The sequence below is a fragment of the Callithrix jacchus genome, chromosome 13 (assembly GCF_049354715.1).
Source record: "Callithrix jacchus isolate 240 chromosome 13, calJac240_pri, whole genome shotgun sequence".
Taxonomy (NCBI): Eukaryota; Metazoa; Chordata; class Mammalia; order Primates; family Cebidae; genus Callithrix; species Callithrix jacchus.
In genome coordinates, this window is record NC_133514.1 from 48541622 (window position 1) to 48563801 (window position 22180).

The 22180-nt window shown below is 42.3% G+C and overlaps 1 protein-coding gene across 1 annotated transcript; it reads right to left on the reverse strand.

Annotated features, from left to right (window-relative positions):
- Nucleotides 1–3835: 3835 nt before the first annotated feature.
- Nucleotides 3836–9052, reverse strand: MC5R (melanocortin 5 receptor). The gene has a single exon (XM_017963838.4). The coding sequence runs from the start codon at nucleotides 7509–7511 to the stop codon at nucleotides 6534–6536; it is 978 nt and encodes a 325-aa protein (XP_017819327.1). The 5' UTR covers nucleotides 7512–9052; the 3' UTR covers nucleotides 3836–6533.
- Between the last annotated feature and the right edge of the window lie 13128 nt (nucleotides 9053–22180).

The following is a 22180-nucleotide window of genomic DNA, read 5'->3' on the forward strand; positions in this document are numbered from 1 at the left end:
GGCATCACACTACCAGATTTCAAACTATACTACAAGGCTACCGTAATCAAAACAGCATGGTACTGGTACCAAAAAAGAGATATAGACCAATGGAACAAAACAGAGGCATCAGAGGCAACACAATATATCTACAACCATACAATCTTTGATAAACCTGACAAAAACAAGCAATGGGGAAAGGGTTCCCTGTTTAACAAATGGTGTTGGGAAAACTGGCTAGCCATGTGCAGAAAGCAGAAACTGAACCCCTTCCTGACACCTTACACTAAAATTAACTCCAAATGGATTAAAGACTTAAACATAAGACCTGGCACCATAAACACCCTAGAAGAAAATCTAGGCAAAACCATCCAGGACATAGGAGTAGGCAAGGACTTTATGAACAAAACACCGAAAGCATTGGCAACAAAAGCCAAAATAGACAAATGGGACCCAATCAAACTCCACAGCTTCTGCATGGCAAAAGAAACAGTCACTAGAGTGAATCGGCAATCAACAGAATGGGAAAAAATTTTTGCAGTTTACCCATCTGACAAACGGCTGATATCCAGAATTTACAAAGAACTCAAACAGATTTACAGGAGAAAAACAAACAAGCCCATTCAAAAGTGGGCAAAACATATGAACAGACACTTTACAAAAGAAGACATATATGAGGCCAACAATCATATGAAAAAATGTTCATCATCACTGATCATTAGAGAGATGCAAATCAAAACCACATTGAGATACCATCTCACGCCAGTTAGAATGATGATCATTAAAAAATATGGAGACAACAGATGCTGGAGAGGATGTGGAGAAAAAGGAATATTTTTACACTGTTGGTGGGAGTATAAATTAGTTCAACCATTGTGGAAGACAGTGTGGTGATTCCTCAAGGTCTTAGAAATAGAAATTCCATTTGACCCAGCAATCCCATTACTGGGTATATATCCAAAGGATTATAAATCGTTCTACTATAAGGACACATGTACACGAATGTTCATTGCAGCACTGTTTACAATAGCAAAGACCTGGAACCAACCCAAATGCCCATCGATGATAGATCTGGATTGGGAAACTGTGGCACATATACACCATGGAATATTATGCAGCAATCAGAAATGATGAGTTTGTGTTGTTTGTAGGGATATGGATGAATCTGGAGAATATCATTCTCAGCAAACTGACACAAGAACAGGAAATGAAATACCGCATATTTTCACTCATAGGAGGGTTATGAAAAATGAGAACACATGGACACAGGGAGGGGAGTACTGAACACTGGGGTCTATTGGGGGAAAAAGGGGAGGGCCAGTGGCGGGGGAAGCTGGGGAGGGATAGGCTGGGGAGAAATGACAAATGTGGGTGAAGGGGAGAAAGGAAGCAAAACACACTGCCATGTGTGTACCTATGCAACTGTCTTGCACATTCTGCACATGTACCCCAAAACCTAAAATGCAATAAAAAATTTCTTTAAAAAAAGAGTTTGAGCATTAAATTTAAAGGGACCACTGTGCTGAACAGATGTGTGGACATCTTCTGACAGGGACTCTGAGATGTTGCACTGCCTGCATGTGTTCTCCGTTCTGGGTTATGCTCTCCATTTGCGACCGATTGCTTTGTTCTCTCTAGTTACAGTCCTGGACAAGAGAAAGACTGATCAAGAAGCCAGGGTGAGGCAAGACTCCTTCCTCTTGACACTGGCAAAGGCTCCCATCCCAGGAGTTGCCGTGCTTGTAAGTAGAGCCTGCTTAGAGCTAGGCCTGGGTCCTGGGAGGTCTCCTGCCTTTCTGCTTTGCCCAGAAGATGGATCTTGCTAGCCCCAACCATCTCCTAAAAATGTACTGAAAGGATTCCTCTGTCGTCATTGCAGATTATACCTCTACCTCCACTCCTTTCTGAAAATCCACAGAAATGACAGTAAAAAGTACACATAAAGGGGAATTAATTTATAAAAGTTCTGAGAACAGAAGGGGAGAAAACAGAGGACTAAACTTACGAAGAATTTTAGAAGCTAGAGGGCGAGTGGGGTGGATTGACAGGAAAACAGACTAAAAGAAGCCCCAGCCCAAGGCACACAAGAGAGAACCAGGGAGGGAGCTATCAGGGTCAGCCATTGAAAGCCACAATGGAAGGAAGTGAAACAATTGAGGGGATCTACAGAAGAAGTACCTGCAGAACTGTAGCACGACTACTCTAAACTGCTCTGCCCAGGGTGCCCACAGAGCGAATCCAAAATATTACCCCACGCACCTAGGAGGATGCCTGGTGGGGAGCTGCATTCCCAGCATGAAGAGCAAATCCCCAGAGTAAATTCTCTCTCATTTTAGCTCCATGAGGCAGGAGTGTGCCTATTCTATTAGCGTGTTCCAGCTAGACATGCTTCATGTAACCTCTGCCACTGGACAGGCTCCACACACCCCACAGAGAGGTGGACAAGCAGCTCTTCATCCAGGTGAGCTGCACAGACCCATCCAAGTGCTAAATCAACCAAACCCACTCCTTTGTGGACAATCAAGGTTCACCAGCAGCTTAGGTAAATGAGCCTAACCAGTGGGAAGGAGCACCATAAACAGGGCAGTTGACTTTGGAGGAAATAAATAATTTAAGTCAGTTGACAGAGTTTTTAAAAATCTAATGAGAGTCTTCAGAAAAAATGAACAAAGTATGGGTCTATGAATACAAAAACAGCTTGATCTTTTTATAGATGGAAAGGGAAGGATAAACAGAAAGTCACAGAAATTAAAAATATAATTACCAAATTAAAACTCAATAGAAGAGGTGCAGGGAAAAGACAAAGTTGAAGAAGTCTTTCAGAATGCCTATCAAAAAGACAAGAGGAAGAAGATAAGATGAGAAAGACTCACAGACATGGAAGACGCATGAAGATGGACTTACGTTTGACTGACAGGAGTCATGAAAAGAGACAAAGAGAAATGGAAAAATAAAAATCATTAATCAAAGAAATAAGAAAAGGTGATTTCCCAGAGATGAAGAAGAACCCCTGTGATGAGAAGCTGCAGTTCCTGACTGCCTCACCTGTTCCAGTCTGTAATTCAGCTATGATGGCTGGAGCTCCAGGAGCCCTTTTGGTCCGTGAATTGACCTTACCAATGACAGAAGCCAGGTGTGATGGCACACACCTATAGTCCCAGCTACTCAGGAGGCTGAGACAGGAGGATCACTTGAATTTGAGACTAGCTTGGGCAACAGAACAAGGCCCCATCTCTTAAAAAAAAAAAAAAGATAGAAATTTGGATTCTTTATTGTGCCTTTGAGTTCCATTCTAACCTTGAAATATCTACCTCCCAACTTCTCTGTAAAAAAGAAATAAACTTTCATCTTGGCAGGCCACTGGATTTCTGCAGGTTTTCTGTTATGTGCAACGAACCAGTTTCTAACTCTGTGCTGTCCAATATGATGGTCATTAGCCACATGCAGTTATTTAAATATAAATTAACTAAAGTTAAATTCAAATTCAGATCCTCAGTCACACTGGCCACATATTAATAGCTTAATTGCCACTTGTAGTTAATGGCTAATACAGTGAGCAAAGCTGAGATAGAACATTTCCATCATCGTGGAAAGTTCTGTTGGACAGCACCGCCCTAACTGACACAAATCTCTTCTCACAAAGATGCTTGTGTTCTGGCAATGGACATCAAAACAATCTGCTCTCTGGAGCATCCAACAGAATGTGTGCCATTGTGAGGTATAATTATGGAGGTCAAAAGGGCGTCCTAGAAAAAAGGCATCTGGGATGAACTTGAAGGTTCACACAGGTGTAGAGGGTGTGCTTGGAAGATTATGCAGCTTCAACAAAATCTGGAAGCAGAAAGCACAAGTCATGTTCAGAGTCACAGAATTTTATTGATGTGCAGGATCATGACGGAAACAATGTCACGTCTTGAAATAACTAATGTCCTATAAACTCATTGATGACAGGAATTCTCTAATGGCCACTGCTTCTAGCCCAACTCTGAGCATATGACAGGTGATATCCCCAAAACATTTGCTTACTAAGATGCAGACTTTTGCATAGATATAAGGTCAAGTGTGCAATTTTATTTTATTTGTAGGTGTTATATCATTTTGATCTGAGAACTGGCCATCCTATAGGCAATAAATACTGCCTATTAAATATAAATGGGTGGTCCGCTCCTTTCATTATATTAACCATTTCCTTGAACACATATTTTTACACCAAACGAATTTCCTACAGAAGCGGATATTTAACATACAGTATCATACAATATTTGACAGTTATATGTATTCTTTTAGGGGTAGACACTATGTTTTGGGTGCTAACACTTGGCTCATTTACATACAGATATTTACCAAGGCACTACATACATTTATTCCTTCCAAATAAAGACACATCTAAATACTTGGGTTATTTCTGCACTATTTATGAAGATTAAAAGGCATTTGAGCATTTTCCTTAAAGACCTTTATATGAAAGGTCAGATTTTGTAGCAAATCATGAAGCACCAGAGCAGAAAATTAGCCTAAAGAGAACTGGATTCCCAGATGGCGCCAGGGTCAACCACAGGGTTGAAGTTTCTATTCTACCCATAGGATTGGAACTCACTTAGTACACAGGTCTAGCAGGCAGAAAAGTCAATGCACATTTGTTTTGCAACAATAAGAAGCATTCATGGTACACCTTCTCCATGCCTAAAACTTCTATAGGTCATGGGGCCACCAGGATGTGCAGGGCGGAAGAAAGGTCAGCTTTCATGGAACCCAGGCTCCCGAGACATATCCCATGAGAACAGTGCACCGTGGTTCCCCATGGTGGTTACACGGGACCACTTATTGCCCGTTCATGGATAGACACATGAATTTTCAGCAACGAGGAACAAGAAACATCTGTCCCTTAAAAACTCAGTTGCCAACAGCCTGGTAATTTGACAGTTTTCAAACGATTTGGATGTGTTATGCATACTCCTGTTCAGGCCAGCACCGTTTCTTTCCTGGATTCTGCATTCCTGGGGTCAAATGTATAAGTTATTGATATGGCTACACCCAGGCCTCAACAGGAGGGGTCCTTCTGCACCAACAGCTTACTGTCATGTGAACTCTGCTTTATTTACATTCTTTTCATTGAGTGCAGTCTAGATGTGAATGTCCAAAGCAAAGCAGAAAATAGTAATCATACCAAGAGCTATTACAAGAGTGGACTGTGAGAGCTCCAAGGACTCTAGCTCTTAGCTTCAGAGAAGGACCACACACAGACCTCCTGGGTCCAGGACACTGCTCTCTGACCACTGGCCCCTGTTTCCTTCCTTAGTATTTACCCCATCTAGTCATTTATTCATTCGTTTATTATTTTATTATTACTATTTTTGAGATGGGGTCTTGCATGGTCACCTGGGCTGGAGTGCAGTGGCACAATCTTGGCTCACTACAACCTCCAGCTCACAGCTCTAATCTGAGAATTTCTTTAAAATGAAAAGCAAACCCTATAGTGCTTTACAAATTTATAAGAAGCTCTCACAATTTTGCAGTTCTCATGGCCATCGTGTGCAGTCAGTGCAGATGTGGAATCTGAAATGAGATGATTCAGGCCACACAGCAGTGAATGGCAGGGTTAGGACCTGAACTTGGGTTTCTCTGCTCCATTCCAGGTTGGAGAAGATGGGGCTCCCTGGGCAATAGGCTGGGCCCTGACCTTCATTGGCTACTAAAGAGAGATTGACATGCCAGAGTTGAGACTCCAACACAGATCCAGTGTGAGCCACTCAAAGCAAGCTTGACTCTGAGTGTGTGCTACAAGCAGCAACAGACACCTTGAACCCCTGTAATGCCCCCAAACACCTATTTGGAAACCCCAGGTTGAGCCCAGATAAGATGGTAAGAGTCACAAAGACTTCCACAGCACATGAGGCAAGGTTTGTAGCATGAGGTTTTATGTCTGGGTAAGTGCAACACCGTGATTGACAAAAGTATAGTTAAGAAAATTCCACCTTTGGACAATTATGAACACAGCCATGAATCAAAAGTTTAGGCAAGGAGAGTCAAGAAGACATCTCAGAGAAAATGAACAGGATGCTTCCAATGGAAAGAATCAGGCCACTCTGTTCTTCCCTGAAAAGCGTGCGTAGCTCAGAGTGCAGCCAGAAGAGTGCAGACCTGCTTCTGGGGAGAAACAGCAATCCCACCTGGTGTCGTTTTATCACAGCTTTCCTTCCCATCACAATCCATGCTTCATCAACCCTGGTGTTCACTCTGGATGCTGTGCATTCCCCGAGCACATGCCTGCTACGGAGAGAGTGGATGGGGGCCCCAGAAATGGGTGGAAGCAGTAGACACCATAGGATGCAAAAGGACAGTAAGAAATTGCCATGACTGCTCCCAGAATGGATAAGCAACCCTTGCATGTCAGACACAGTCACTAAGAACTAAACCAAGAGAACCTCAGGCCCATGTCTGAGCTGGGAAAGAGAGAAAGAGGATGCTAGCGGTCTCGACTACCCCTCAGCTGTCGCTTTGTCATAGGTGAGCAAATAAAGGAGAAAAGAGCCACAGAGAGAAGCACTCTGTGCTTAATCTCTTCTGGGGAACCTGCAGGCAATTCTGAAGCCATGGCAACAAATAATCTCCTTAAAGGTCTTCCGCATCTCTCGGCTGCGGAAGGCATATATGAGAGGGTCGATCACAGAATTACACATGATGAGTATGAGGTACATATTGAAGTGAGACATGAAGCAAGAGCAGTAGAGGTTCTGAGGGCAAGAAAGCATTAAAATGAGATGGAGGAAGAATGGGGCCCAGCACCCAATAAACACACCCAGCAGCATGGTGAGGGTGACTGCACCCTGCGTGCTGGTCCTTTGCCACACAGAGCTGGCCCCTGGCAGAGCCGCGATCTGCTTGACGTGGGTCCGCGCCAGGAGGAACATGTGTATGTACAGAGACACCAGGAGGAACAGCATGGTGAAGAACATGGAGATGAGGCACAGGATGACGTAGGTGGATTCGGAGTACACGATGAAGACAATGCCACAGCCCGTGCAGAAAGCCCAGATGCCAGCGATGATGGCACCTGAGCGCCTCGCCGTCATGATGTGGTGGTAGCGCAGGGCATAGAAGATGGTGATGTACCTGTCCACTGCAATGGCCAGCAAGCTGCACATGGACGCCACTACAGAAATGCAGATCATGGAGTCAAACACGTTGTCAATGTGGCGCACAAAGGTGTCTGCTATCACTAGGTGCTTGTTGTTGAGCAGGTAGATGGTGATGGTCTCCCAGGCATTGGACATGCTCACCAGCATGTCAGCCACTGCCAGGCTGCACACAAAGAAATACATGGGGCAGTGCAGGTTTCTGTTCTTCACTATGGCCCCTATGACCAAGATGTTCTCCAAGAGGCTGATGACACCCAGAGTGAGGAACACCTCCATGGCGATGCCCATGTCTTCACATGGCAAAGACTTGTTCTTGACATTGAGTCCTGAAAGGTTGCCCTCTGTGGCATTCAGGTTGAGATCCGAGAAATGCAGGTGAAATGAGGAATTCATTTCTGGAGAAATATAGCTTTTGTCTTGGCAGCAAATTTACTGTAAAACATGTTTTAAATTCACAATCCAGAGAAGTTAGCAGCCTACCAAAGAAATACAGCAGTTTGCCCAGAACCAGCACAGCCTAAGAAAGGAGACAAATGAGCACTGTGCATCACAGGACTGAGCTTGCCTTGCTCAGTGCTCAAGACAGGGTGTCCCTGTGTTGCCGGTCTGGTCTCAAACTCCTGGCCACAAGCCATCCTTCTGTCTCAGCCTCCCAAAGTGCTGGTACTACAGTGGTGGGCCATGTGCCCGGCTGCTGGCTTGTGCCTTCTGCTCTCCCTGCTTTCAGCTCCCAGCCTTTCACATGCATCTTACTAGAGAGACACTCACCTCCACACACCCAGGACAGTTTCATGTTTTATGCCTTCTCTCCTGGGCCCAAGTTCTCTATCGAAAGTGTCCCCAACTCAGAACCTACGAAATCCCAGCCAGTCTCCCGATGTCCACCATTCCTAAGGCTGCTGCATGACATTCTCCTCAAGGGAGCTCCAATTTAAGGCTGCGCAGACCCGTATTCCCTTAAAAGAGACAGACAGGTGCATCCTCAACATTTGTCCTAACACTTCTCAAACCCACTGGGAATCAGCCTCCACAGCTGTAAGTAAAGCTATAACCAAGTGGTCTGTTACCCTGAGCAAAATCACATGTTAAAAGCTACTGTCTTAAGTTTGTAAGTGTAGGCTGCACATACATATTAAAATTGGGGGAAACAGTGCTACTTTTTCCTCAATACCTATTTTTCCCTCGCTTCTGCATTATGTGGAATTCCATGAGGTCTCTGATCGATAGTCTATAAGGTCCGTGTGAGCATAGCATAAAGGAGCCGATTTAAGTGTACTAAGCTCTAGGGAAGACACCACATTCCTTTGCTGCAAAATGTCTGTCTTATGATTCATTTTCAAAAATCCCTTTACCCTCCAAACTCAGATCACATCTGGAGAGAGTTAGAATTTCTGTCATCACTCTCATCATTAATTTGGTAATCATTTTGGGAGGGAGGGAAGGGGTGAAGGACAGCAAATTACTTAATAGGTACAGTGTACACTATTGGGGTGATGGCTACACGAAAAGCCCGGGCTCCACCGCTATGCAATATATCCATGTCACAAAACAGCACCTGTACCCGCCAAATCTAGACAAATAAAAAAGGAAAAAATCGGAAATCATAAGAAGTTATTGAACTGCAATCGTTTGCTATATGCTTATGTCCAGTTCCAGCTCAGAGATATCAGTCAATTATGCAATTATACTAAACATCATATAGAGCTGTGTTAAAAACTCACGGGGCAAACTACCTGCCGCCCCGCTCTCTTCCACATGCAGCAGAAGCACGATTTTGCATTTTTTTCCCAGGATCTCAAGGAGATAGAAAGTTGTGGCAATTTACCGGTGCTCCTCCTCACGGGCCACGGTGCTCAGCCCGGGCCCCCGGCGTCCCCGGGATCTGACGGCCGCGCGGTACTCAGAGCCAGCCCCGAACCGGCCTCTCCCCCGGCAAGGCGGCTGCTGCTCCGCCAGGCTTTAAGCCTCCTGCTCACCCGCGACAGGCCCGCCTCCGCATCGCTCCTAGCGGCCTCCGCTGCCACCTAGTGGCCCAGCGCGGCACAGCGCCTAGAGAACCTCAGCCCGGAGCGAAAATCCTCCCAGCACTCCTCCTGTTAGGAAGGTAGGTAGGTGGGTAGGTGGGTAGGTGGGTGGGAGGGTAGGTAGGGTGGGTGGGTGGGTGGTTGTTTGTTTGGTTGGTTGGTTAGTTTGTTGGTTGAGGGGGAGATTGGAAATTAGTTGGGTAGGAGGGTGGTTGCTTGGTTAATTGATTGGTTGGGTGGGTGGGAGGGTGGTTGGTTGGTCAGGTGAGTGGATGGTTACTTGGTTGCTTGCTTCCTTGCTTGATTGGTTGGGTGGATGAGTAGGGGTTAGCTGGTTGGGTAGGTGGGTAGTTGCTTGGTTAGTTGATTGGTTGGTTAAGCGGGTGGGCGTTTGCTTGGTTGGGTGAGTGGATGGTTATTTGGTTGCTTGGTTGGGTGAGTGGGTGGGGATTGGCTGGATATGTGTTTGGTTGGTTCATCGATTGGTTGGTTGGGGGGGTGGGTGGTTGGGTGAGTGAATGGTTGCTTGGTTGGTAGGTTAGGTGGGTGGGTGGGTGAGGGTTAGTTGGGTGGGTAGGTTGGGGGTAGTTAGTTGGGTGGTTGGTTGGTTGGATCAGCAGGTGGGTGGTTGGGTGGGTGGCTGCTTGGTTGTTTTCTGGCTGGTTGCACTTCTGTTTCTTTTCTCTTCCTCTTGTGCACTGATTAAAATGCTCCCAAGCTCAAACATGGCTCTGTCACCCCGTTTGTCCTTGACGGCAGTCTCTGAGATCTCCTGAAGATTGTCCTTTGGGAAGAAGATGCAGTGCTGGGAGCCCTCACTGCCCGAGGCTCTCACCCCTCCTCCAGGACTGCACCTGCCATGCCAGGCTCTATCAACCACACAGGCTTTCCTTACTCCAGCAAAAAAGAGAACAAAGGATGTCCTCGCCAAATATCCTGGCCTTTTGCAATAGTTTCTGGACCACTCCTTTCTCTCATACCTAAAACTGACCTTTACCCCCAAAGAATCATTATACTTACGATAGAGAGAAGCACCACTGCCTCCGCAAGCCAGGGCAGAATGCACAGGGCCATGTTGCTACCAGAGCTTTCCTTGGGCTTCACAGATGATTACAATCTTCCAGCAGTGTGAATATGGGGACCACAGTCTGACTGACTTCACACCACCAAAGTCCTGAGCCACGGGATGGAATTTTAGGAAGAGGGTCTGAATGTTGAGAATACACATTGGGAATGTTGTGTGAGGCAGGGAATCTGTTTCTGTGTGTTGAAAGCTTGGGCAGAGCCAAGCATTCTCATATGTAGTCCTCACATCTAAGATCAGAGAGGGCTCTGCAAAAGATCCTGGCGTCCCAGGAAAGTGCTCAAAATGGAGGTTTCTGTGCAAGATAAGCAGCTGGACCCAAGCATGTGGTCTCCCACACTGGTCAGGGTGGCTGGTCTGGGGGCCCTATGTGTAGGGGTGACCCTGAATGCTGCACAAGAATTATCTTCCTCATTTCTTTTGTTTGTTTATTTGTTTGTTTGTTTGTTTGTTTGTGACGGAGTCTCACCTTGTCGCCAGGCTGGAGTGCAGTGGCACAATATCAGCTTATTGTAACCTCTGCCTCCCGGGTTCAAGTGATTCTCCTGCCTCAGCCTCCCAAGTAGCTGGGATTACAGGTGCTCATCACCACACACAGCTAATTTTTGTATTTTTAGTAAAGACGAGGTTTCACCATGTTATCTAGGATGGTCTCAATCTCTTGACCTTGTGATCTGCCCACCTCGGCCTCCCAATGTGCTGGGACTACAGGCGTGAGCAACTGCACCCAGCCACCTTCCTCAATCTATACAATACCCTAGAAGTGGGTTTTTCATCTCACAATGGAGAGAACCGGTGCTTGGAGAGGTTTCTTAGCAAGCTTCCAGCACTGGATAGTTGAGCCCATACTTACTTAGAGCTCAAGCACGTTTCCCTGCAGGATGCGGCCTCTCTGAGAGCCCTGGTGTCACAGGGCATTATTCTTTTAAAAAGCTGCTAGATTCTGGATATCAGCCCTTTGTCAGATGGGCAAACTGCAAAAATTTTTTCCCATTCTGTTGGTTGCCGATCCACTCTAGTGACTGTTTCTTTTGCCGTGCAGAAGCTGTGGAGTTTCATTAGGTCCCATTTGTCTATTTTGGCTTTTGTTGCCAATGCTTTTGGTGTTTTGTTCATGAAGTCCTTGCCTACTCCTATGTCCTGGATAGTTTTGCCTAGATTTCCTTCTAGGGTTTTTATCGTGCCAGGTCTTATGTTTAAGTTCTTAATCCATCTGGAGTTAACTTTAGTGTAAGGTGTCAGGAAGGGGTCCAGTTTCTGCTTTCTGCATACGGCTAGCCAGTTTTCCCAACACCATTTGTTAAACAGGGAATCCTTTCCCCATTGCTTGTTTTTGTCAGGTTTATCAAAGATTGTATAGTTGTAGATATGTTGTGTTGCCTCTGGTGCCTCTGTTTTGTTCCATTGGTCTATATCTCTGTTTTGGTACCAGTACCATGCTGTTTTGATTACGGTAGCCTTGTAGTATAGTTTGAAATCTGGTAGTGTGATGCCCCCCGCTGTGTTCTTTTTGCTTAGAATTGACTTGGCTATGGGGGCTCTCTTTTGGTTCCATATGAAGTTCATGGTGGTTTTTTCCAGTTCTGTGAAGAAAGTCAATGGTAGCTTGATAGGGATAGCATTGATTCTGTAAAGTACTTTGGGCAGTATAGCCATTTTCACGATATTAATTCTTTCTTACCATGAACATGGAATGTTTCTCCATCTGTTTGTGTCCTCTCTGATTTCGTTGAGCAGTGGTTTGTAGTTCTCCTTGAAGAGGTCCCTTACGTTCCTTGTGAGTTGTATTCCTAGGTATTTTATTCTTTTTGTAGCAATTGTGAATGGCAGTTCGTTCTTGATTTGGCTTTCTTTAAATCTGTTATTGGTGTAGACGAATGCTTGTGATTTTTGCACATTGATTTTATATCCTGAGACATTGCTGAAGTTGTTTATCAGTTTCAGGAGTTTTTGGGCTGAGGCGATGGGGTCTTCTAGGTATACTATCATGTCGTCTGCAAATAGAGACAGTTTGGCTTCGACCCTTCCAATTTGAATACCCTTAATTTCTTTTTCTTGCCTGATTGCTCTGGCTAGGACTTCCACTACTATATTGAATAGGAGTGGTGAAAGAGGGCATCCTTGTCTAGTGCCAGATTTCAAAGGGAATGCTTCCAGTTTTTGCCCATTCAGTATGATATTGGCTGTTGGTTTGTCATAAATAGCTTTTATTACTTTGAGATACGTTCCATCGATACCGAGTTTATTGAGGGTTTTTAGCATAAAGGGCTGTTGAATTTTGTCAAATGCCTTCTCTGCGTCAATTGAGATGATCATGTGGTTTTTGTTTTTGGTTCTGTTGATGTGGTGAATTACGTTTATAGACTTGCATATGTTGAACCAGCCTTGCATCCCCGGGATGAATCCTACTTGATCATGATGAATAAGTTTTTTGATTTGCTGTTGCAATCGGCTTGCCAATATTTTATTGAAGATTTTTGCATCTATGTTCATCATGGATATTGGCCTGAAGTTTTCTTTTCTTGTTGGGTCTCTGCCGGGTTTTGGTATCAGAATGATGTTGGTCTCGTAAAATGATTTGGGAAGGATTCCCTCTTTTTGGAGTGTTTGAAACAGTTTTAGAAGGAATGGTACCAGTTCCTCTTTGTGTGTCTGGTAGAATTCGGCTGTGAACCCGTCTGGACCTGGACTTTTTCTGAGTGGTAGGCTCTTAATTGCTGCCTCGACTTCTGCCCTTGTTATTGGTCTATTCATAGTTTCAGCTTCCTCCTGGTTTAGGCTTGGGAGGTCACAGGAGTCCAGGAATTTATCCATTTCTTCCAGGTTTACTAGTTTATGTGCATAGAGTTGTTTGTAATATTCTCTGATGATGGTTTGAATTTCTGTGGAATCTGTGGTGATTTCCCCTCTATCATTTTTTATTGCATCTATTTGGTTGTTCTTTCTTTTATTTTTAATCAATCTGGCTATTGATCTGTGTATTTTGTGGATCTTTTCAAAAAACCAGCTCTTGGATTTATTGATTTTTTGAAGGGTTTTTCGTGTCTCAATCTCCTTCAGTTCAGCTCTGATCTTAGTTATTTCTTGTCTTCTGCTGGGTTTTGAGTTTTTTTGATCTTGCTCCTCTAGCTCTTTCAATTTTGACAATAGGGTGTCAATTTTGGATCTCTCCATTCTCTTCATATGGGCACTTATTGCTGTATACTTTCCTCTAGAGACTGCTTTAAATGTGTCCCAGAGGTTCTGGCATGTTGTGTCTTGGTTCTCATTGGTTTCTAATAACTTCTTCATTTCTGTCTTCATTTTATTGTTTCCCAGTCAACATTCAAGAGCCAGTTGTTCAGTTTCCATGAAGCTGTGCAGTTCTGGGTTGGTTTCTGAATTCTGAGTTCTAACTTGATTGCACTATGGTGTGAGAGGCTGTTTGTTATGATTTCAGTTGTTTTGCATTTGGTGAGCAGTGCTTTACTTCCAATTATGTGGTCAATTTTAGAGTAGGTGTGATGTGGTGCTGAGAAGAATGTGTATTCTGTGGATTTTGGGTGGAGAGTTCTGTAAATGTCTATCAGGTTTGCTTGCTCCAGGTCTGAGTTCAAGCCCTGGATATCCTTGTTGATTTTCTGTCTGGTTGATCCGTCTAATATTGACAGTGGAGTGTTAAAGTCTCCCACTATTATTGTGTGGGAGTCAAAGTCTCTTTGTAAGTCATTAAGAACTTGCCTTATGTATCTGGATGCTCCTGCATTGGGTCCATATATTTTCAGGACCGTTAGCTCTTCTTGTTGTATCGATCCTTTTACCATTATGTAATGGCCTTCTTTGTCTCTTTTGATCTTTGTTGCTTTACAGTCTATTTTATCAGAGATGAGAATTGCAACTCCTGCTTTCTTTTGCTCTCCATTTGCTTGGTAAATCTTCCTCCATCCCTTTATTTTGAGCCTTTGTGTATCCTTGCATGTGAGATGGGTTTCCTGGATACAGCACACGGATGGGTTTTGGATTTTTATCCAATTTGCCAGTCTGTGTCTTTTGATTGGTGCATTTAGTCCATTTACATTTAGGGTTAATATTGTTATGTGTGGATTTGATACTGCCATTTTGATGCTAAGTTGCTGTTTTGCCTGTTAGTTGTTGTAGATTCTTCATTATGTTGATGTTCTTTAGCATTTAGTGTGATTTTGGAATGGCTGGTACTGGTTGTTCCTTTCTATGTGTAGTACCTCTTTCAGCAGCTCTTGTAAAGCAGGCCTGGTGGTGACAAAATCTCTGAGTACTTGCTTGTTCGCAAAGGATTTTATTTGTCCTTCACTTCTGAAGCTCAGTTTGGCTGGATATGAAATTCTGGGTTGAAATTTATTTTCTTTAAAAATGTTGAATATTGGCCCCCACTCTCTTCCGGCTTGTAGTGGTTCTGCCAAGAGATCTGCTGTGAGTCTGATGGGCTTCCCTTTGTGGGTGACCCGACCTTTCTCTCTGGCTGCCCTTAGTATTTTCTCCTTTATTTCAACCTTGTTGAATCTGACGATTATGTGCCTTGGGGTTGCTCTTCTTGCGGAATATCTTTGTGGTGTTCTCTGTATTTCCTGCATTTGAGTGTTGGCCTGTCTTGCTAGGTGGGGGAAATTTTCCTGGATGATGTCCTGAAGAGTATTTTCCAGCTGGGATTCATTCTCTTCATCCCCTTCTGGTACACCTATCAAACGTGGGTTAGGTCTTTTCACATAGTCCCACATTTCTTGGAGACTTTGTTCCTTCCTTTTTGCGCTTTTTTCTCTGATCTTGGTTTCTCATTTTATTTCATTGAGTTGGTCTTCGACTTCAGATATTCTTTCTTCTGCTTGGTCCATTCGGCTATTGAAACTTGTGCATGCTTTGCGAAGTTCTCATATTGTGTTTTTCAGCTCCTTTAATTCATTCATATTCCTCTCTAAGTTATCCATTCTTGTTATCATTTCCTCATATCTTTTTTCAAGTTCCTTAGTTTCTTTGCATTGATTTGAAACATGTTCTTTTAGCTCACAAAAGTTTCTCATTATCCACCTTCTGAAGTCTAATTCCATCATTTCATCACAGTCATTCTTTGTCCAGCTTTGTTCCCTTGCTGGTGAGGAGTTTTGGTCCTTTCTAGGAGGCGAGGTGTTCTGATTTCGGGTGTTTTCCTTCTTTTTGCACTGGTTTCTTTCCATCTTTGTGGATTTATCCGCTTGTCGTCTGCGTAGTTGCTGACTTTTCGATTGGGTCTCTGAGTGGACACCCAGATTGTTGATGACAAAGTATTTCTGTTACTTGGTTTTTCTTCTACCAGTCTAGCTCCTTTGCTGTACGACTGCTGAGGTCCACTCCAGGCCCTGCTTGTCTGGGGTGCACCTCTAGCAGCTGTGGCACAGCAAGGGATGCTACCAGTTTCTTTTTCTGCTATCCCTTTCCCAGGATGATGCCTGCCAAATGTCAGTCTTTTGGATATAGAGGGGTCAGGGAGCTGCTTGAGGAGACAGTCTGTACTTTATAGGAGCTCAATTGCTGAGCTGTGAGCTCTGTTGTTCATTCAGGGCTGTTAGGCTGCTATGTTTGATTCTGCTGCAACAGAGCTTATTTTAAAAACCCTTTTTTTCTCAAATGCTCTGTGTTGGGGGGTTCGGGCTTTAAATTTGGATGTCCGTTGAGGTGTCCTGCCCGGCTAGGGGGCAGACTAGCCACTGTTTGCCTGCCAAGGCTCCGCCCTGCTGTTGTGAGCTTCGCCCTATTGCTGCAGGCTCTGCTGTTCTGCTGTGGTCTCCACCACGCCCTGCGGCAGAGTCTCTCTGTTGTAGCAGGTTGCCTCGGCAACGGCAGGCTGCATCAGCAGTGGGCATGTATCTCAGTAGTTACGGGTTGCCTTGGCAACAGCTGGCTGCGTCAGCAGTTGGCGTGTATCTCAGTTGGGGTGGGTTGCCTCGGTAATGGTGGACGCCCCTCCCCCACAGAGCGTCTTGGACCGTCTGCTCGGGATCGTTTGAAATCACGGTTTTGTTCGTCCCACTGGGCTATCCCAAACGCTCTGTCCCTGCAATCCCCTTGGCTTTCCCACTGTCCAAGTCTCGTTCAGTCTCAAGTCCAGCCCTCTCAAGTCTCAGGTTGCCGGTTCAACAGGGCACCCAAACAAGCGTGCCCTGTGGGGAGTGCTGGGTAGGGCCGGCCACCACAACCTCGGCTGCCAGCTTCACCAGGCAGAGGTACTGCCTGGCGTCCCGCATCTCCTTTATACTTGGGAATTTCCCCATTCTGTGGGCAACAAAGATCAGTCTGGAAATGCAGCTCTGACTCACCTCTCCGCGGATTCAACGAGAGCTCCAATCCTGGGTTGTTCTCACAGCGCCGTCTTGAGTCCTCCTTTCAGCTAATTTTTATATTTGTTTAGTAGAGATGGGGTTTCACCATGTTGGCCAGGCTGCTCTCGAACTCCTGACCTCAGGTGATCCACCCACCTTGCCCTCCCAATGTGCTGGGATTACAGGCATGAGCCACCATGCCCAGCCATAAATGGTATCTCTTAAAGCATTTTTATTTTCTGTTGCTTTTGGTTATAGAGATGCAGTTGATTTATGTATATTGACCTTGTACAAGTTATCTTTGTTAAACTCCTTTATTTCTAATTATTTTATTATTTATTTTGAAACAGGGTCTCACTCTGTCACCTAGGCTATAGTGCAGTGGTGCAATTCTGGCTCACTGTAGCCTTGACCTGCCAGGCTCAAGCAGTCCTCCTACCTCAGTCTCCCAAGTAGCTGAGACTACAGACCCACACCACTACATCTGACTATTTTATTTTTTGTAGAGACAGGGTCTTACTGTGTTGTCTGGGGCTTGCCTTGAAATCCTGGGCTCAAACAACCCAGGATTTTTGTTAGACATCTTAGTTTCCCAACTAGTTGGGACTATGGGCACACACCACACTTGGCTAATTTTTTTAATTTTTGTGGACTCAAGGTCTCACTGCTGATCTTGAACTCCTGGGCTCAAGCAGTCCTCCCATCTCAGCCTCCCAAAGTCCTGGGATTACAGAGGTGAGCCACCACTTCTGGCTCTAATTTTATTTGTAGATTCTTTGGGATTTAATAAAAATATCTATGATTTATGATAGTAGGTTTGTTACTTTTCAGTTGTTGTGTATTTTGTTTTTCTTATACTACATCACCTTGGATTTACAGCAAAATGTTAAGTGGACATGATGAGAGTGATCATCCTGTTATGGTTTCGAATCTCAGAGCGAACATTTTAACATTCCACCACTAAGTGTGGTGTTTGCTTTAGAGTTTTTCTTTTATCAAACTATTCATTTCTGAGCCTTAAGAGAAGTTCTCTTAATTATAAATTGACTTTAGATTTCATCATTTGTTGAGACAAAACGTGCTATTTTTCCTTTAAAAAATACCCTTTAAGAACAGACTTTATTCCTTTGCTTTTTATTGTGGTGATTATAGTACATGAGTTTTCTGAATGGTCAGCCAACCTTGCAATTACTGGAATAACCCAACTTCATCATGTCGTATTATCATTTTTATATATTGATGAAGTTGTTTTGCTAATGTTTTGCTTAGGATTTTTACATCTACCTTGATGTTTGAAGTTAACCTTTCTTACAAATTCTCCTTAATTTGCTGTCTAGGTCATGTAGGCCTCACAAAAGTAGCAAGAAATTTTCTGTCTCTCTTGGTTTATTTTTTGGAGGCTCTTATATAAGAGTGTTATTATTCCTTTTTAAAATGGTGATAGAATTCATCAGTGAAGCCATCTGAGCCTGGTGTTTTTGTGAGGGAAAAGTTTTAGTAGTGGATGCAGTTTGTTCAAATTCAGAAGTTACAGAACTATTTGTGTTTCCTGTCTTTTGCTCAGTTTTGATATATTTATCAAACCATCAATTTTTTTTTAAGTTTTTGAGACAGAGTCTCGCTTTGTCACCCAGGCTGGAGTGCAGTGGTATGATCTTGGCTTACTGAAACCTCCACCTCCCAGGTACAAGCAATTCTTCTGCCTCAGCCTCCCAAGTAACTGGGACTACAGGTGTGCACCACCATGGCTGGCTATCAAACTATCAATTTTTATCTAAATTTTCAAATTTGTTTTTCATACTATGTTATTCTTATTTTCTTTGAGATCTAATGATCTCTCATTCTTGACATTATTTGTACTCTCTTTGTGGCTTGATTAATCTTAGTAAGAGATTTCAATTTTGTAGATCTTTTAAAGAACAGACTTTTGGCTTTTAAAATACATTTTACATATGTTGTAATTAATTTCCTTTACTTCCTTTGCATTTAATTTGTTCTTTTATTAAAACTGCTTGAGACGGTTTCTTATTTATTGTGGTCATATACATATACACAGCATGTATATGTGTAAGTGTAGAGCTGTACATTTCTAAGCATAGCTTTAATAGCATTCACAAGTTTTGTATGTTTTATTTTTATTAGCATTTGGATCAAAAATTGTTTTTTCTTTTTACTGTTTTTCAACCAGGGTCTTACTCTTTCACAGGCTGGAGGGTCCTGTGTAACTCACTACAGCCTTGAACTCCTGGATTCAAGCAATTATCCTGCCTTAGCCTCCTTAGTTGCTAGGACCTCAGGTGTGCACCATCACATCCAGCTAATTTTTTTTTTTTAATTTAGTAGATATGGGGGCCTCACTGTGTTGCCCAGACTGCTCTCAAACTCTTGGTCTCAAGTAGTTTTTCCACTGCAGCTTCCCAAAGTGCTGATACAGGCATGAGCCACTGAGTCCAGCCTTGGATTTAAATATTTTCCAGTTTTGATTGTGATTTCATCCTTTGACCCATGGCTTATTCAGATGTTTACTAAACTGTGAAATTTTCTAGTTATCTTTTTCAATTTCTAGCTTACTTCTACATGGGCAGAAAGTCTACACTAGATGATTTCGGTCCTTTGAAATTAGTTGGTATTTGTTTTTGTGCTGGGTATGTAATAGTCAATTTTGGTATATGTCCCACATATATTAGATAATAATGTGATTTTTGTATTTGAGGTACAGTGTTCTGACTTTTATTTATTTTTTTTGTCTTTCACCTAACAGGGCAGTAAATCTCCAGTTTGTCTATTTTTTATGTTAGTTTTGTAGTGGTTGCCTTACATATTTTGAGGCTTTGTTATTAGGTACATACAGACTTAGATTTTTATTATATTTTTCTTGCAAATGAAACCTGTTATTATTATGAAGTATTCTTTTTCTCTTGTAATGTTTTTTGCCTTAAAGTTTACTTTGATAGCAGTATATCAACTTTCCCTGTGAATGACATGCAAAAGCCACTTTAGGAATCATGAGGATTAGTGTGTGCGAGGATTAGTGTGTGTGTGCATGTGTGCATGCGTGCATGCATGCATGTATGTATGTATACTTTTAAGTGTATCTTTTGTAAATGGCATTATCTTTTTTTTCTGATGATCTTTGTTTTCTAATTGAAAGTTTAGGTCTTGCATATACCAATTCACTTGATTTGGGATCTCTTTTGTTTTCTGTATGATCCATCGGTTTTTTCCTCTTTCCTGTTTTATTTATTTATTTATTGTTTCTAGTTGTCATTTTCTATTCCTTTGTAACTTGGTAGTTATACAATCTTTCACTGTTCTCTAACTGATTTCCTTAGAGATTTGTAACATGTATACTTGACATACCAATATCTAATAAATTTGTATTTTTTTGCTTTGAGCAGTGTGTGGATCTTGGACCATTACTTTCATTCCTTTCTCCTAATTGACATGCCTTTTTTGTTGTGCATGTTAAACCTATCAAGGCATCATTTTTATTGCTTACAGTCAGTGTTCATTTAGATTTATTCATTTATCCTTTCTGTTAATCTTGAACTGAAGGCTTTCATCTGGTATTGTTTTCCATCTTGGGACGCTTCTTCAGTATGTCTGCTGGTGATGAATTATCTTAGTTTTACCTGAAAATATCTTCCTTCCACCTTCATACTTGAAGGATATTTTTACTGTGTATGGTATTAAAGGTCAGCAGCTTCTTACCACCATCCTTCACTATCCCATCATTCTGTTGTCAGTCTCATTATTGTTTTTTAGAAAATATACTTTCCCTCCTTTGGTTGTTTTGTGGTTGGTTCCTCCCCTGCCTACCCCAGCAGTTTCTGCCAAGCAGTTTTACTGTGATATGTCTATGTGGATTTCTTTTTTATATCCTGCTGAGTTTTCATGGGCTTTGATTTCATGGTCTCAAGTTTAAATTTTTTTAAATTTTTTCCCATTCTTTTTCTCTTTTTCTAGGTGATTACTTTGAACTGTCTTCAGTTAACTGATTCTCTATTCAGTGACATCTTATTTTCTGTTAAATCATTTCCTGAGTTGCCAATTTCCATTTGGCATTTTCAGTTAATCAATGTATTAAAGTCTGCCTAGAGTTCCTTTAGTTCTGTTGTGATTTTCTCCTGGTTTCTGTAGTTTTCATTTTATTTCTGTCCTTCATGTATCTGGTGATTCTATTATGGCTGTACTAGACATTTTATTTATGAATATTTATAGAAATAATTGATATATAGGATAAGAGTATGTTACATTTGTTTCTGTCAGTTGTCTGGGCCACTACCCATCTATTACCACTTCAGTCCAGTTTCAGAGATTTGAGATGATTCAAAGCCAAGTCCCATTTCTTTGGCAAGCTGGTCTGCTTTAGGTTTACCTGTGCTGCTAGAATTTACTCCCAGGAGTAAAGCATCTTTAAATGTGAAATCTCCATTCTTATATTCTGCTGAGTTATTTTTTACTTTAGCTTGTTAACTCTTGAACATTTTCAAGCAATTTTTTTGTTGTTCTACAGCTGTTTTCATCATGAAGGGTTGGCCTGCCATTTGGAAGCAGAAGTTCATTTTAATTCTCTTTCTCTTTTTTTTTTTTTTTTTTTTTTTTTTTGAGACAGAGTCTCACTTTGTCACCCAAGCTGGAGTGCAGTGGCATGATCTTGGCTCATTGCAATGTCTGCCTTCCGGGTTCAAGTGATTTTCCTGCCTTGGCCTCCTGAATAGCTGGGACTAGAGGCACACACCACCACACCCGGCTCATTTTTGTATTATTAGTAGAGACAGGGTTTCACCATGTTGGCCAGGCTAGTTTCAAACACCTGACCTCAAGTGATCTGCCTGCTTTGGTCTCCCAAATCGCTGGGATTACAAGCACGAGGCACTGCACCCAGCCTTGTTTTAACTCCCAATATAACTTTCTTAAGAATTACCATCTCAAAGAAAACATATAGAGAAAGGTTAAATAATTTTCTTCAAGGTTGGGTAAATGTTACAGTGCTGGGATTTCAATTCAAATATGTATTCAAAGCCTGTGCTTTTTAATACATTGAGCCAGTATTTTGAGAATATGAATGACATGCAAAAGCTACTCTAGGGATCATGAGCTACATTACACATACTGTAGAATATCATTCATATTTTCACTGTGGTAAAGTGTGACCTAAATAGGTTAATAAGTGTACTTCTTAGGCACTGAGTTCCTTATTGATTATTGAATCACAGTAAATACTTAGTATATGTAGTTAAATATTTCAAATAATACCTGAATGGAAGTAAAGTTACATAGATTAGCAGGATGTTCTATAATTTTGAAATACAAAACTTTCAGAAATTTATAAACTAGAAATGAAGCAAAATTTACATATAATACAGCATTTTTTATGTATTTTACTGCCTTCCCAACTTCATAGTCCCGTTCTTTCCATTTTTATCGTATCCAGTGCTTTTGTTCTGGATGTTTTGTGAAAGAATGAACAGGTAAGAGGAACCTGGGAGTAAGCAAGAAATATTTGTTGAATGAATGAAGATCAAAATAGTATTAGTAGTTCTTTCTAGTTATTTATTTTTGTGGAAAGAACAGAAATGTTGACACTTTAAATTCTTTCCTCTTTTATACAAACATTGTCAGCAATCTTAACTTTCTTTTCAA

Coding starts and splice junctions, on each gene's coding strand:
- MC5R (XM_017963838.4), bottom strand. CDS start 7,511: ATGAATTCCTCATTTCACCTGCATTTCTCGGATCTCAACCTGAATGCC.